This window comes from Python bivittatus, unplaced genomic scaffold, assembly GCF_059951505.1.
Source record: "Python bivittatus isolate LINGU-HERP-01145 unplaced genomic scaffold, Pbiv_v1 ctg000840_np1212, whole genome shotgun sequence".
NCBI classification, from domain to species: Eukaryota; Metazoa; Chordata; class Lepidosauria; order Squamata; family Pythonidae; genus Python; species Python bivittatus.
Window position 1 is genome coordinate 48289167 of NW_028277113.1, and position 17970 is coordinate 48307136.

Genomic DNA, 17970 nt, shown 5'->3' on the forward strand with positions numbered 1-17970 from the left:
GCCTCGAGCCAGCTTGCCCCCTCACGGGAAGCGGTGGAATTAGCCTCCCAAGAACCGGGGCTGTCCTCCCTTTTCGTTTACTCCGCGCGCCAAGCGTCTGTCCGGGAGAAGCACCAGGCCACCCAAGACAGTGTTTCTCAACCTCAGCGATTTTCAGATGTATTGACTTCAACTCCCAGAATTCCCCAGCCAGCATGCCATTTCCGGGGAAGCCCGGCACTTAAAGTCCACACGTCTTAAAGTTGCTGAATTCGAGAAACGCTGATCTAGGAGATCCCTGTTCTCTGGTGATAGCCTTTCCCCACTGTATTTAGATACCGGACTGGCTGATGACGGCATAGCGGCGAAGAAAGAACACACGCGGAACGGACTTTGAAAGTTTACGTCACATACGTCATCGAAAAGCTGCGGCAAATGTGATTTGGTAATTGTTATACATTTTAGCTATATCGATATCTAAATGAGACAACAGTCTTCCCAAATTTGATGCCTTCCAGATGTGTTGAGACTAGAAGAATTGTTGGCCCTGCTGGGTGGAATTTGTGCATTGTAGATGCATTAGGTGCATAAGTGCATTAACACTTATGGAGAGTATGTTTCCACTTATTCTGCTCTAAAATATTCCTGGTCCTTATCCCAGATAATTACTTAGCTTTTTTTTTTTTTAAGTTATACAGAGTGCCTCAAAATAAGCTAGCCTTTTTGATATAATAAGCCAGCTAACTTCTTCCTGTTATCATAATAACTATCATATTTTGACTTAGGTTTTTATGTCTGCACCATCCCTGCTGTTAGCACTTGGTGTATTCAGCCTCATTTATTTTAAGATAAAAAAAATCGAACACATTCGGACCTGGCTTTCAGCTTTCTTCCAAGGAACCTGTTTGCTTTTATTTATGTTTTTTGAAGGGAATCAACATATTTCTCCGTGCCAGCTGGTTACAATCTGGAAGATCTCAGCGCCTGATCAGAGCCTACATTGCATGTCTGCAACCCACTCTCACATCCTACAGTAGCACTGCAGCGCTTTGAGGTGACAGACCATAGGCTGAGCAGTGGTAGCCACTCTTCTCACAAAGTCCTTGGCTAATGAAGTGTCCAGGAAAACACTGTTTTTTCACTTTCATCTAGCCAGTGTAGAGCCAGTTTGGTGTAGTGGTTAAGGCAGCAGGCTAGAAACCAGGAGACTGTGAGTTCTAGTTCCACTTTAGGCATAAAGGCAGCTGGGTGACCTTGGGCCAGTCACTCTCTCTCAGCCCTAGAAAGGAGGCAATGGCAAACCACTTCTGAAATCTTGCCAAGAAAACTGCAGGGACTAATCCAGGCAGTTGCCAGGAGTCAAGACTAACTCGAAGACACAAACAGACACACCCAAAAGAGGTGTTGGGAGGTCTGCTCTGCGTTTTGGCGGGGGGGGGGTTTCTGAGCTTGCACAGAGTACGCGACAGCTGCAAACATTAGAGCCTGCCCAAAAGACGCATCATTTCCGTAACACAACACGAGACAGTATTTCCTCTGCCACCTCTCACAACTCCGGCTGCCCTTTTGACTCCAGGCAGTAGAGGGCGCCGTTGGCACACAGCATACCCCCCTGCTTTTTCGGTTCCTCCCTGAGAGGGCGGAGCGCTGTGAGAGGCTTCGGTTGAGACCGGGGAAAATCGGCGGGAGCCGCTGCTGGACCACCCGCGGGCGCCTGGGCCTCTGCAGCGGGCGGCAGACGAGGTGAGCTTCGGGCGAGGACAGTTCCGAAGACTGGCCGCGAGACGCGTCCTGCTCCAGCCCCGGGGAAGTCTCATGCTGACGAGGGCTGGCGGGTGCAAGCGTGCGCCGAGAAAGCCCGTTTCTCTTTTCCGCCACCCCCTCCCCCGCATGGGGAAGGGTTAAATATCGACCCGAAGTAGCAGGCAGCCCGGGGATGAAGGGAGCTCCTTTGCATATCCCGTAGGGGTTTGGAGAAGGCTGGCAGAAGCGCCCGAGGGACCCCTTCGGTTGGGGTGGGCGTAGAATTGCCCCTTTAAGTCCAAACGTTCGCCTAAGAAACTGGGGTGCCGATGGAGACACTGCGTGGTCTGCTTTCACCCAGGCTCTTTGGAGGCCGCAGGTTTTGTTGTACTTTGGTTGCCTAACAACGCCGTCCGGCTTCTTAAAGCGACAGACTCGTGGAAACTTCAAGCTGTTGTTTCAGCTTCTCTTTCAACTCCGAGTGGCTCGCTTTGTCTGTATCGTTTTCTCTGGGTTTATAAGATATTTCTGATTTCAGGTATCTGTAGCTTCTGGTTATTTATTTACTGTAGTTCTGTACTGCTGGAATCCATGTTGACTCCTAGTGAGTTGCATCATGAAACTATAAAACATTTAGCAATAAGACCATCAGGATAAAATGAATCAGATGTAAAAATACAAGTAATGCAAATACAAATACAAAAATGCAAATACAGTGGTGATAGTCGTCATTCTCCAAATGTGAATTCTTTTGGGAAATTCATTCAACCTTTTTCCAAAGGCTAATAGTGAATTTGCTAACTTAATCTTGAGAGGGAAGCAATCCCATAAAACGGCAGCTGCAATTGAAAATATTGTTTGCAGGGCTTTGCCCCTTTCACCTCATAGGCCTGTGGGATCATCAAAACATTTTGAGGGAAAGTTTGTACTTTTGTACTAGAGTGGTTGGATAGACCATTTTTATGTGATGCTTGGGTTTAAAGAAGAAAAATACAGGAAGATGATTTATGAAGTTATAAGGCCATAAAAACATGCTTATAGACACACAAATGCACATATGTATGTATATGTCTGTATACACACACACACACACACACACACAATACACGATGCATTTAAGATCAAGATTCATGAATTTGTGTCATGAATAATCAAAACAATGTTATCATGAAATTCTAAATATGTTTCCTTCTAAGAAAACACTATATAGTGCAATGAGAGTTACTCAGTTACTGTGCCTTGTACTGTAGCTTCAAAGAATGTAAGCAGAAACTATCTCTTGACTTTGATCGAATTCAAATCTCCCATGCATTGTTTGCAATATAGAGTACTGAGGGAGCTTGTTGATGATCTGAGCAAACCTTTGTTCATTATCTTTGAGAAATCCTGGAAAATGGATGAATTATGGGAGTACAGTACTAGAGAAGGGGAAATATTGTCCTTAGGAAAGTACAGACCATTCAGTCTGCTGTTGCTTGGAGGACTCTAGAGGAGATCACCAAGTGGTTAATCTGTAAACATACTGAAAACAGTGGAATAATTATTAGAAATAAGTATGGGTTTGTCAAGAATGCATCTCGATAAACTAATTTTACCTCATGTTTGATTTGGTATCTTCTGTAAATGTAGGGGTTCTCTCAAAGTCTGCAGTACTGTGATCTTCTAAAATAATACATGAATTTGTGCAACTCCATCATGAATAAAACTAAAAAATAAACAAAACTATTGTGATTGGCAGATAGTTTTGACAGAAGCTAGACCCTTAAGCCTAGCCATCTCTTAAAATTAACTCTGGGCTTTGCTTCCTGCTTTGCTTGAACAAACCCACAGTGGGTGTGCTCAGAGAAAGCACGAAAAAGTTTTGAAAGAACTCCCACTTTATTTGCACAAACTTGATCAACATTAAAAAAAAAATGTGACCCTTTTCTAAATTGCTTATGACCCCTGGGGAATTGCAACCCACAGTTTGGGAACCCCGGCCTTAGTAGATTATGGGTATTATGTGCATAATTTGATTTTAACAAATAATTTGAAGAAGAATCCCATAAAACTCTGATTCAAGTACAGTGGAACCTCGGTTTATGAACTTAATTCATTCCGTGACTCTGGTCGCACCCTGAATTGGTCGTAACCCGAAGCAAATTTCCCCATAAGGTTCAGTGTAATTACCGTTAATCCGTTCTGGCGTGGAGGACAGGGAGGCGGCTATTGCTTGGAGGGAGAGTCCCCCTCCCTACGACCACGTGTCAGGGGCGGAAAATGGCCACGGACCATGTATCAGGGGCAGAAAAATGGCCACGGACCACGTGTCAGGGGTGGAAAAATGGCCGCGGACCACGTGTCAGGGGTGGAAAATGGCCGCGGACCACGTGTCGGGCAGAAAAATGGCCGTGGACCACGTGTCAGGGGTGGAAAAATGGCCGCGGACCGTGTCACGGGAGGGAAAATGGCTGCGGATCCGGTTCGTAACTTGAGGTGGAGTTTGCAAACCGAGGTAAATTTTTGCGGCCGGAGCTGGTCGTAACCCGAAAAGTTCGTTAACAGAGGCGTTTGTAACCCGAGGTACCACTGTACTTAATCATGGGCTGGATGGCCTGTTTGATAGGTGGATTTAGTGCTGGCTTGAAAACCATGTTCAAGGAGTGCTCATTGAAATTTCCCTGTCCAACTAATGAGATATTGTGTGCAGTGCCAATGCTAGGCCTGTTGTTACTTATCAACATTTTTATGCATTATTTTAAGATTTGCTACAACAGGCACAAAGGAATGGTTAGGAGACTGAACCAATTCTTATGAAGAGAGACTGACAGAAGCAGTTATGTACAGCCTTAATAAAATATGACAAATGTTATATTTAGAGTTAGAGAACACATTATCATCCAAATGCAGGAGAATTTATAATTATTTTAAGTTAAAGAAAAGCAGATTCCAGTCAAATATTAGGAAAAAGGTTTTAATGATAGGAGTAGTTTGATGGTGGAAGCAATTGTGAGGTTCCCTTCCCTTCATTGGATGTGTTCAAGCAGACTGGAGAGTCATTTGACAGGGATGCTTTAATTTATATTACAGCACTGAGATTCAATGACTTAAATGATCCCTTCTCATTCTGTGAACTTATATAATTAAGGATTTAAGAAAGAAAAATGGGTATTTACTTTTAGCATTAATTCCTTGAATTAGAAGAAAAACTAGCAGATGTCCTAGAATATGTCTGTGGTGTTGTTATTACTATTATTAAACTTCATTTGAGAATAAATAGTAAAGTGGTAGTTTGTGATACATATTCTGTGCTGTCTTTCAGATTTGCAAGCCATCACTTGGAATTTGGCAATTTAATTCATGCTGTGTAATTGATGAGAATAGGTAATTGTCTTGGTAATAAGGGGTTTGTAGATTTATAGAGATGGAGTTCTGTAAGCAATTTTCACATTGGAATAATTTGCAGAATCTCATTTATAGTTCAGAAATGATAATGTTTGAACTGAGGTGTATTCCTTCAAGTAGTAGTCTTGTATTTATATGTCTGTGTTGTTTTTAGAACTGTCTCCCTACCTCTTCCTGCAAACATGACATTAAGTAGGAGGCAGGATAGCTGGATAACTGATGAGGTGATAAAGAGGATATTTAGCCTCTAGCTTTTGAGTTTGTTGAGGCAGACAGTGTAATTAGGCTGGGCTACATTAGAAGCCTTTGCTGTCAAAGGTTATCCTGATTTTGTTTCATTCTGTGCAGTTCTGTATGATCAGGCACTTATTCAGCTTTTGGTTGATTACTCAAAAATAGCTGTCTTGTGGACCTCAGTATAGGGAAGAATTGCATATAACAGCAGGCTGTATATCCTCTTCGTTGTGAGAAATTTTTGTCATTAGCATCTGATAAGTTTTGGCATCAACACTATGCTTCCTAATTTCTTGTGAGAACAGAAATGCCAGGTATGAATCAGATTACATTTTGCCCCAGAAATCAACGATCAACATAGTCCCTACTGACCTTGATACAACCTTACATAGGAAGCAGTAGAAGAGACTGAAGTTTCTTCAGGTTCAGTCATGCTTAGAATATACCCAATCAATTCAGTGGGACTTAAGTAGTTATGATTGCCTTCTTTGATTGCTTTCAGTAAATCTCTCTTTGACGTGATTAAGTCTGTACCATCAGACCCTAGAATCATTTGTAACAAGTAATTTACATATGAACTGAGGTATATAATTTTTACTTAATGACAAAGTATGGATATGCTTCCCTTTCAGAGGAGCCACTTATAAGTTGTCTAATTTGGGTACAATTCTTTTTGTCCTTCCCTTCCCTTCATTGTTTGCATCGAAGTACTTAAGAGTATTCTGAAAGTCTAAAAATGGGTATAGTTTTCAGAATGAAACTTCCCATGGGTCTTCCCTTTAAGGTATAGATTGCATCATGATGAATCCTGATTCTTATTTAGTAGAGCAAATTACAGTGGTACCTCGGGTTATGAACGCCTCTACTAACGAACATTTCGGGTTACGACCAGCTTCGGCAGGAAAAATTTACCTCGGGTTACAAACTCGCCTCAACTTACAAACCGGATCCGCGGCCATTTTCCCTGCTGGCACGTGGTCGCGGCTTCCTGTGGGCGAGGTCACGGTAGCAAGGAGACGTTCGGTGAGGCTTGTGGTGTGTTTTGTGGTGTTTTGCGAAGGTTTTGGTATGCGTGTTAGCATGGCTCCAAAGAAAATGCAGAGCAGGCTTGGCAGGAGTAAGGCTCTGAAGAGAAAATTGCCTCGGGTTGCGACCAAATTCGGGCGGGGGGTGGAACGGATTAACCGGATTTACATTGAACCCTATGGGGAAATTTGCCTCGGGTTGCGACCAAATTCGGAGGGCGGAACGGATTAACCGGATTTACATTGAACCTTATGGGAAACTTTACCTCGACTTGAGACCAACTCGAGTTGCAACCAGAGTCACGGAACGGATTAAGTTCGTATCCCGAGGTACCACTGTATTTATCCCCAATCTGTTTTCCCTCCCAAAATTACTATGGGATTCAAAAGACAGTCTGTATATTGGTAGAGTGAATTTAGGCACCTAATAGAAAGTAATAAAATAATGTTTCTTTTATTTATCCATTAGGTACTATCTTCAGTTAGCTTGTCATTTCCAGAACTAAAAATGATGGCTGAGAACCTAGAAAAGTTCCTTGAAGACCACAAAGCCAGATTGTTACAGGATAAAGCAAAACTGGAAAATGATCCCCCTTACATGGAAATGCAGGTAAAATTTTATTTTAAAATAAATAAACGAACACGAAGAACACTGTTCCTTTAATTCTGTTTCTATAGTTCAGGTTAAAGGCTCTTACAGATCTTTCTGTCCAAATGATCATATAAATTGTGATTTGCTGTTAAGTCCAAATTAGACCACTATATCTAGAGTTACAGACTTTACAGAGAGAAAGAACAAGAAAAGGTAACTATTTTTTCTCACCCATATACATATCCCTCTTTTCTATACAGTTAGCTGACTCCTCTTCTTATGTTTTAAAAATTATGCAGTTCAGAAACTTACATAATTAATTTATTTTAGAAAAAAACAGAGCATCAAGCAAACAGAACTGATTACCTAGCTCTATTGGATCAATCTCCTGTTCAAAAATATGAGAAAGACTGAACTTGTTCTCCATGCTACTCCATTAACCCTGGCTATCAAGCTAAATTGGGGGCGAGGGAGGGAAATTACTGTACTATAAAGTTAATTCTAAGTGCTAGCTGTGCTTTTTTCACCCTGAATAGCACATTTTTGTACCTTCTGCTTACATCTGTTGGTTGTGCCTTACCATTTTTTTTTTCATTTTCAGAACAAGAGTACAGAGAAATTTTCAGAGGCTAGTGAATTATTAATCTCCATGGCTAAAGAAAACATCCCACCAAACAGTCAACATATTGCTTTGCATGGTATTAATTTTTTTTCTAATATTTATTGTGTTGCAGTTAGTGGAAAATGATTACATTGACTGTTGCATTTATCCTTGTATCTAAATATATAGAATGATATGTCTTAACCTTTCCCCCAAATCTGAGAGGAGTACATAAAATATACATGTTTCTGTATATCTGGAAAACAATTAAAAACATGTTTCTGTGATATAATTGAATTGCTGTGAAGCTGGATTCTTCAGTTAGAGAGATAAGCAATGTGCAGTTAGCTTCTTGTTTGTGCTTCCTTGAATTGTTATGCTATCACAGAATGGCTGGGTTCAAAATATATTAAGCTAGGTTTTTAAACATGATATGGTGACTAAGCCAGAATGGCCTGGTTCATACTTCATGCTAAGGCATAGTGAATAGCAGTGCAGTCAAAGGTGGTTAATGCTTTTTTGAGGGAAGGTGTGATGTCACTTGATTTAAAAGAGGCCACTGTGTACCCTCTCACCTTCAATCCCTCAGCCCAACCATATTTGGGTTCCTGCCCTGTCTCCAACTGTCCCTTTTTAGAGAAGATAGATTAGCTACAGAATATCCTAGAATAAGCTATTGTCTAAGTGACTTCCAGTCAGGATTCAGGCCTAGGCATGGTGGGTGATCTTCATTGGGACCTGGATGGGGGTGAGTGCCCCATTCCTGGTCCTATTAAACTCTTGGTTATGTTTAAAACTGGACCATGGTATCCTTTTGGACCATCTGTAAGAGCTGAGGACAGAGGGCACTGTTCTTTGGTGATTCCAAACTTACTCAAGCAGGTGATTCTAGTCTGTAGTCATTGCGGGAAGAGCAGTTGCTTCAGTGTGAGACTCTCCCACATTAATTAATGTCTGTATGAAATTACTGGTCATCCATTGCTTTGGAGTAAAATATCCTTAATATACTGATGACGTTTAACTGTATATTGCTGCTGCAGATCAGGTCAGAGATCTAATGGACTGAATGAGGAGAAACAAGTTCAGATTAAGCCCTAGCAAGATGGAAGTGTTGGTAGTTTGTAAACACTTTGACAGAAATATCAGTCTCAGTGGTTGCTCTAAGATGGGGTTACAGTCTCCCCAAAGAAGCAGGTCTATGACTTGACTCACAGCTCCTGCTGGAATAGCAATGGAAACTATAGCAAGGGAGGCTTGGCAATGGTAACTCACATCTTGATCACCATGCAACAAAACTGTTGCGATGTGCTGTACACGAGGCTGCTTTGAAAATGACTCAGAAGCTGCATTTGATTCAGAATGTAGTAACTAGACTGTTATCAGGGAAGACCTGCTGTTGTAGAGTTTTAGTTTTTGGGGGGTCACTGCACTGGCTACCAGTAGGCTTCTGTGTGCAGTTCAGCATGCTTATTATTACCTAGAAAGCCCTAAAAAGTGTTACTAGGTTTTATCAGACAGGGACTAACGTGACTTACTAACACAGTCCTGCCTGTCCTATATGGACATCTAGAGAGAACCTGCTCAAAGTCCCACCTTGAGAGCAGATAAGATAGGTGTAAGCCAGAAGACAGGGCTTCTCTGTAGTAGTCCCCATATTGTGGATCATATTCCTCCCAGTGGTATACTTGGTCTCTTCTCTTTTGATGTGTCAGAAGATACTGAAAATAGTTTCATTTCAGTAGGCCTTCAGTCTCTAATGAGGGATTGTGGATGACAATCCCTCATTAGATTTAATTTTATATTTTATGAGGTGTTTCTAAATGGGCTAAGAAGGCTATAGTTTGGGTACATTACCCAGAATTTCTGGGTTGAAGTAGAACGTGAATTCTGTAAAATAAATAAGACATAAATAAAAACAAAAAACAACCTTAGGGTATACTGTGATGTATGAACTGTGGCTTTAATATTGTGAAGGCTGTTCAAATCCTTTGAAAGTGATGATTTACAACTGCAGGAGTGCCAGTTAAGCATCTCTGAATGATTCAAGCAGTTCTGTTTTTCCAGACTCATTTGGCTATTCCTGGCCATCTCTATATGCGCGCGCGTGGATAGCTACTTCATTTCACCAGAGATGGCCTTTCTTGGAGTACTTTAATTTTTGTCTATATATGCTCCAGGGTCCTTCGCAACTTGGGATTAGTGATAGATACTGTCACAGAGGGTTAGTTGTTACTTAGCAACAGCAATTCCTCTCATGTGTGCCTCTTCTCTGTTTAAATTTAATTTATTCTTCTATACGGTATTTTTTGTAGCTGCCATCTGTGATGAAATTTCTTTTTTTTCTTGAGAATGACACTTGAGATTATAACTGGAATTATTTTGGAAACCTGTACTGAACTAATTCAAAACTAAATATGTAAAATATTTTTAGAACTAATGTTAAAGTAGACTGGTCAGTGCCACTCAGTGACATGGATTGCAGAGCTTTCTGTTCATATTGTCATTCTTGGATTCAGTAAATGTGTTTTTTTTACAAATTGCTGTTTCTCTCAATTTCATCATCTGATAAAATGCTGGGCTACCTTGCAGAATGCTAAGGCAAGAATCTATAAATATTTCAAAAATTAAAAGTTCTAGATAAATAATACTTCTCCAAAGTTTGTTTCATAAATATGAAGACATCTGTGAAAATTGGCTACTGAAAATGCATAAAATTAGCTGCCAGGTCAAAATGATAGCATATGATGTTTTTACATATGGAAGAATTAAAGTAAAGAAACAGTGAGTTGTACAAGAGCTCTTTACTGCTTTTTCCAATTTATAATCAGATTGTAAGGTTCACAGCTACCCAGAAAACTTGAAATCAATCAATCAGCACAAAACAAAAGATTTCAAGCAGGGACTTCTCTAAACAGCGTTTTATTTGGCCAAGCAAAAGTCTGGGTGCTCACACCATGCACCAAGAGAGAGCAGGGTGGCACACCCTTGGAGACAAAAACACAGTCTTTTATAGTATTCTTAAAAGGGCAGAACTAATTAACATTATAATGAAGATGAGGTTTTTTCTTATGCCCTTATATGGTTTGGTTCTCCTTTTCTGGTCAGTCACCTACTAAACATTCCTGGCATTCCTTTCCCCCTGACCTCTCCTCAGCAGGTATCAGTTTACACAAAGCCCCCTTCTCAACCTTCTGGCTATCATTTTACACAAGGCCTCTTTTCTCAACATTTTACGCATATACCTTTTTCTTAATAATCATATAATCCTTCATTCAATAGTTATTCAGTTTACACATAACCCTTCATTTCCTCCCTTTTAATTTGCCTAGGATGCTTCCTAGGGGTCAAAAGAGTCTCTGGGGAGTCTGGTTGGACGGAAAACATTTCTGGGACCCTGTGCCCTCATGGCCAGGTACATGTTCCCCTTCTTTTGTATCACTCCTTCTACAATACTCTGTACTATACTCCTAATTAGGGGAATCAGGCACGGGAGGCATATAAGGCCCAAGAATATAAGTGCACCCACCATTAGGGCTTGCTTCCAGTTATTAAATATTCCTCAGAGCACTCCTTTGGAATCCAAGACTCCTGTCCAAGTCTGCACGGGTACGCATACCAGTTTTCTCAGATCTGCTGTCAGGAGTCAGTGATTTGTTGTCTTATTTCAGAAGCTTTCTCTTTTAGTTCCCTGACTACCTGTGGAACCACTCCAGATTTGTTGACATAGAAGCAGCACTCTTCCCCAAGGGAGAGGCATAGACCTCCTTTCTCAGCTGTGAGAAGGTCCAATCTTCTCCTGTTCTGGAGAACTACGGCCGCCACTGAATCTAGTTGGTTCTGCAGTTCCCCCAGACTCTGTGCTATTTGGTCCAGACCACTCTGGAAATTTCGTGACAATGTCTAAAGTTTCAATACCAATACCAGTGACTATTCCTGCTGCCTAAGTGGTTAGCCCCTGTTAGGCTTTAGTTATTGTCCCATCAGGGGCGGTTGCTGGTTGTAATAAATGTGGTTTATCCAGTCCACATTCTTATTTATGGTTACCCACCAAAACAAGAATGATTCAAATCCTGCAGCTATTTGATTCCTAGCCTTGAACTCATCAGGAACTCCCCTGGGTGCCCCTATAGCATCAATATAAATTCTGTCATCAAAAGATGTTGCTAGGGCATCTCTTCTTTAAGTTCCTATCTAGCTACTGTTTCCTTTTCAAATGTCAGGGTAAATGGAATAGCCAATTATACAATTGCACAGGTGCCTGTCCAGAAGGGAGGAAGTGTGGATCTTAAATTTCTTCTCCACAATACCACCATAAATCAGCCCTGGGAATTTTCAGGTTAGAGTAATTCCCATATTCACCAATTATTTTACTTACATTCAGAATATCAGTGCATGTTTCTAATTCTCCTACAGCTGTGGTGAATCCTACACCCCACCTGGTAAGGCATGCCGTGTGGTTCCCATACGCTGCAGAGAATGAGGGTGGCATTTTCCTCTTAAATTCTGTTTCCATCCCAAGGGAAAGGGGACCACTTGGGCTACAGATTTACCAGAGACACATGCATAGCAATTGCTCTTGTTTAAGCTTTTTACTGTATATTTGACCCATTCTACCCAGACATTTGCATCTCCATACCCTGTCTCTATTTCAATAGTTTCTTGCAGATCAGTTACCTCAATTATTTTTACTCCTACTGGATCACTGGAAACAACAACCTTGCACTAGTGTTGTCCTGTGTAACCTTGAAGGCATCCATACTAGATAATTAAAAGTGAGAATGACTTGCCACCAATGACAATTTTATTGATGTAACTTTTGTAACATAATGTTGTTTAATTGAAGGGGGGAAAACATTGACAAGAAATTATACTCAAGAGGCTGGATTTCTCAGTGGAACATTGGTAGGGAAAAAAGCCTGCTTAATTTTTCACCTAATGCCACTTTTTTGCTCTGCCATTCCTCTTTCCTCTTCACCCAGCTTTTTCTTTTTGCCATAAAATGTGCAAATCCTTGCATTTTAGCATCTTGAAACAAAGTTCGTATGGAATGTCCATACTTCCATATTTATTATAACTTATTATGATAAAACTTTTATCTTAATAGGAATTTGGTGTATAATTAAGATCAGAATTGTTCTCTTGCTTATTTTTCTTGTTCTTAAAAAAAAATTGATAATTCAAAGGATCTGGAAGATTACATTTATGAACTGATCTGTTTTCTATACCAAAAGGTTCCAAATACATTTCTACTAAAGTCACAGATACAGTTCTTAAAAGAAAACTCAAAATTAACACTTACTTTTGTGGTATACTGTTGTTGAATATGTGTATGCTTAGAGGTATTTGGTGTTGACAGCAATCTGGCAGTGGTAAAAATGACATCACTAGAAGTGACCTAAAATAACAATTAAGTGTTGCTTACCCTCAGAGGCCTTTTGAGGAAACATCATGACAACACCAAAAAGAGTATGTATTTCATATTTGAATTTTGATTTATAAATGTTTTGATCTTAGAAGGTAGAAATCCCTTTTTGAGTCAAGCTAGCTGTAGACTGGTCTACCACACTAGCAGTTGCTAGCTTGATGAATTTGGAAATTTCATAAATAATGATAATTTAGTGAACATTTCCCCTGCTTGTTCTACTATTTGAAAAAAATCCTCTATCATTGGAGGTTCCCATTTTCTTTCGTGGTAGTAGCTGCTGATGCACCTGCATACTGTATATCTCTTATTAATCTATTTGCATATAAAATTTAGCATGTTTTATTTACTAATACAGGACTGTGGCTGTCAAATTAAATTAACTTTTACATTGCTCATTAAGGCATTCTCTGTAGTTGCAGTGTATTGACAATAGTACAGACAGGCAATTTCCTAAAGTATTTGTGTAGAGATTTGTATATATTACCAAACAGTTGATCATGGAATTTGTGAAATCCAACTGCCATTGAAAAAAGATCAAGCATTATTGCTAGGTGGATCTAGATTTCTGCTTTCCAGTAAGCTGTAGTGATATCTTACAGTTATCTTTGTTGAAAATATTTTAATGATGTCATAGAGGACCAATATTCTTATGCTGTTTATTATGTTACATGCTTATTATGGTATATAATGCATTATGAGGTTCAGCAAAAGGATTTTTTGCTCCCAAATAAATGATCTCAATTGTATATTTTTTTCATAAGCTAGAACTCAGTTTGACAAACATGCCTAAACTTTAAATGTTGTGTGACCTTGGAGATACTCTGTATCTTCCTATCATATTAATGTGATAAGCATCTTACTCATTTGCTTCTTTATTTATACCAGAAAAATTCCTCTGCTTCTTAAAAAAAATCACCGACATTATGAAGTCTAGTCAGTCTCATATTGATTTGCAAGACAAATCCACAAAGTTTAGTGGAGCTGAAGGAGACATTACCTATTTATTTATATAAAGATACATAGTGTTTATTTTTATTTATTTTAAACTGTTTTAACTGTTGTTTTAATAATTTTAACTGGTTGCTTATTGTGTGCCACTCAGGGTCACATTGTGAGATGGGCGGCTATATAAATCTGATAAATAAAATTAAAAAAAAGATGCAGATTTAGCCATTAATGTTGTAGTGACTTTATGGCTAGTCCCATAGTATTACATCAGAGGTTCTGATACTAGGGTTTGCTCTTAGTTGTTAATTGTGGGTTTTGCTTTTTATTTAAATAGCTGGATTACATGGAATCTATTCTTAAATGGACAAATATTTTTATTTTTCTTTCTTTCTGTTCCCTGTTGGATAAGAAAGGCTAAACAAAATAGAATTGAGGGGAAATCGGTGCTTCTGGTATCTAGATGCGCTGTGCATGTATTATTTTCTTCATCCCAGTGACCAACAGCTGCTTGTAATAGTTACAAATTGGTCATTAGTTTGAGTGACAATTACCTGATCCATAGTACAAACATGGTCTAACTCATTGTGGTCTCTTTGCCACTTGATAAAACAGAATTGTAGCAGCTCAGCAGGATCTTTGGCAAAGATATTTCACATCAAATTCTGATGGGGATTGAGCAGAAAACTTTCTGCAAGGCATGTGCTCTGCCACTGAGCAGTGATTCTCTCTCTGTAGAATGTGGTTAAGTGCACTACAGGAAAAAGATGAGGAATCCTGTGACCTTTGGAATTGGATTGCATTGAGATCTTATTGCCTGCAGTTGTTATATCCTATTTCAAATGGTGGGTAATGTAGTCCAAAAAATTTAGTTGGCCAAAGATCCTTTATATCTATTATGACAAGAAGGCTTCTGAACACACTGCAGAAAATATACATGCCTGGATATGGCTTGGAAATTATGTCAGATGCATCTTCACAGTGAAGTAAGCCTACATGATGGTTAGATACAGTACTGTATTGCTTAAGAAACTGCTGTTGATCCTCTTTCCTTTTTTTTTAATGATAACAAGGCTATGTTTTAGTTTATGCCCTTAAGGACTCACTGCAGTAAGAGTGCATTTTAAATCCCTAATCATAATTTTTAAAACTAGAACTTTTTCAATTCAGTTCTTTTACAAGGTAATAGAAATATTAAATTTGCTTTATTTGAATAAATTCTGAATATCAAGGTTCTTACATTTGAATATTATTTGCACAGATCATTGATAAGAACGGTCTTGTTATTTTGTAGACTATGGCTTAAGCTTGCCTCTTGGGGAAGAATATGAACATAAAAAACACAAACTAAAGGAGGAACTTCGGCAGGATTACAGGCGATATCTTTCACAGGTAAGAAACTGTATCAGATTAAATCTTTAATGCTGGTTCATGAAGTAAAAATACAGCGGTACCTCGGGATACAAATGCCTCTACTAACGAACTTTTTGGGTTACGACCAGCTCCAGCCGTAAAAATTTACCTCAATGTGCGAACTCCGCCTTGGGGTACGGTCATTTTTCCGCCCTGACACGTGGTCTGCGGCCATTTTTCCGCCCTGACACGTGGTCCACGGCCATTTTTTCGCCCCTGACACGTGGTCCGTGGCCATTTTCCTGCCCCACCGTGCGGCGCCCGTCCGTTTTCTTGCCCTGCCACGCAGTGCCCGTCCGTTTTCCTGCTGTGCTGCGCGGCGCCCGGCTGTTTTCCCGCCCCTGACGCGTGGTCCGCGGACGCCAGAACGGATTAATGGTAATTACATTGAACCTTATGGGAAAATTTGCTTCGGGGTGCGACCAGATTCAGAGGGCGGAATGGATTAACTGGATTACATTGAACCCTATGGGGAAATTTGAGTCGGGTTACGACCAACTCGGGATACGCCCAGAGTCACGGAACGGATTAAGTTCGTATCCCGAGGTACCACTGTACATTAAAACTAAATTTCTTAAGAATTGAAGACATTAATTTCTTGAATTTGTTGCTGTGTAGAGTCAGGTTAATGTTAAATGCCATGTAAAATATCCATGACAATAAATTATTGGAAATAGATTTGGAGGAGGCTTTCATATGAGTTTGGTAGGAGGAGCAGAGGAAGAAATTATATTATGAACAGATGAATTCCTGGTTTAATTTACATGATACATTTAATTAGCCAAATGTATGTTAGACTAGTGCAGTGATAGTGAACCTTTTGGGCTTGGCGTGTCAAAAATTTGGAAAATGCCTAACTTGACTCTGCTGGCATGTCATCCCCCCCCCGGGAACAAAGAGAAACAATTCTTTACATATTCATTTATTTTTAAAAAATACAGTCCAATCATGTGTATATCTTTATATGTATTATATAAAGAAATGTCAAATAATTACAAAAATGAAATACGAATAAAACAAACTCAGTTTCTTTGGCAACTCAAACAGGGAGAATAGTTGTCAGATATTGGTGAATGCTGGCGTGTCACCCAAAACATAGTGTGTCACCTTTGACATGTGTGTCATAGGTTCACCATCACTGGACTAGTGTGTTCTATAAACCTATACCATATGATTAGTTTATGATGCATTGTATTGTAACCCAGAAAACTGAGCTTCCATAAATTATGACAATGGGAATGCTAATGCTATCATTGTTACAAGAGGTGGATGGTGTTAGAAAAGTGAACCGTGTGTTGTGGAATGGGGGAGAAAAACCACAGCTAAAACCACAACATAAACAGCTCACAATTGTGTTACAGGGCAAGTTTTTGGGATATGCCTGGATATGGCTTAGAAATTATGTCAGAAGGTGCATATTTTTCATTTTGTTTCCTTGGGCAATCAGAAGGCATGGGGAGCAGGACACCAATGTCACACAAATGAGCAAGGCTGTTATTTATATATATATTTTTAATTGTTGTGGATGGATATGTTTTGGTATTTTTTGGTGTGTGTCAAGCTTGATCCTAGATAAGCTTAAAACACTTAAAATTTTTAGTTACTGACAGGTTTTCAGTGATATTCAGTTAATATCACTGTGATGTGTTATCTGACAATATTTGGGGAGTTGTGGTTCATCCAACATCATTCAAAAAATGCAAACAGACTGAGAGAAATGATTTATCTATCTAAATTAAAAAAATATATATGTTAGAGAGATTTTGCTTTACAAATGAATAGAAGATAAAAGGAGAGGATAATGCCTGAAAAACAGAGGTGGTGAAAGAACAGAAGAATATTTATGTGATTAATAGAAAAAAGTGAAACATGGATTAGAAAAATTGAAAAAACAATTTTAGTCTATTACATGTAGTTAAGCTTAGCATCAAAAGATGAATTAGCGATAAAGATAATATATTATAAAAATGTGATGGTTCACAAGGTAATGGCAGGAAGGACAAACTTGGTTTAACAATTACAGTTTTAAAAAATTTCTACTTCTACATGTTTTAAATCCTTTTGTGCTGAATTTTCTGTATGTGCTTGAGCTTATGGGATGATACAGTAGCAAAGATCATAATCCAAATATATATAAAAGAATTTCCAGTGACAGTTTTCTCCAATATTATATGAATTGGAAATTTGTATTTATATTTTTAGTAGCAGTTAAGTTTAATAGTGTAAATTAATATATTAAATACTATTCACTGCACTTCTTAAGGATCAGCATCTTTAAATCATTTTAAATTTGCACATGTCTGTCTAAGGGAGGAAAATGATTCAGAACTGTTATTGACAGAATATTCTTTAAGATGAAGTCTGTTTTTCAAACTTTTAGGGTATGTCAGAGGCAAAAAAGAAGGTATGGTGCTTGCATTATGCTACTCTTCAAATTAATATTTCGCTTTATTTAAATGTGCTATTAAAAAGTCTTGGGTGAAAAATCAGTCTTTGTGCTTGGCTGTGTTTTGTGGCTGTCTTGCCTTTTAAAAAGTTGATTTTCACACACTATTCATAATTTTCTGTTCATATCATCTTACCATACTGATGGTCTTTCCTGTATTTGATTTCACTGCAAAATTGATAT

The 17970-nt window shown here is 39.1% G+C and overlaps 1 protein-coding gene across 7 annotated transcripts in view; it reads left to right on the forward strand.

The window, feature by feature from the left end:
- Positions 1-143: 143 nt before the first annotated feature.
- CSPP1 (centrosome and spindle pole associated protein 1) overlaps positions 144-17970 on the forward strand; it is a 79223-nt gene continuing 61396 nt past the window's right edge. Inside the window, exons 1-6 of one of the 7 annotated variants that reach the window (XR_015794102.1) lie at positions 144-424; positions 910-1722; positions 6835-6975; positions 7559-7655; positions 15223-15320; positions 17722-17745. Coding sequence is in view for 5 of the 7 variants with exons in the window: in XM_025167556.2 (XP_025023324.1) it covers positions 6874-6975; positions 7559-7655; positions 15223-15320; positions 17722-17745 (321 nt within the window). In the remaining 2 variants the exon portion in view is untranslated. The remainder of the gene's footprint in view (positions 425-909; positions 1723-6834; positions 6976-7558; positions 7656-15222; positions 15321-17721; positions 17746-17970) is intronic. The other 6 variants (XR_015794101.1, XM_088131005.1, XM_088131007.1 and 3 more) reach the window with 6 other exon arrangements.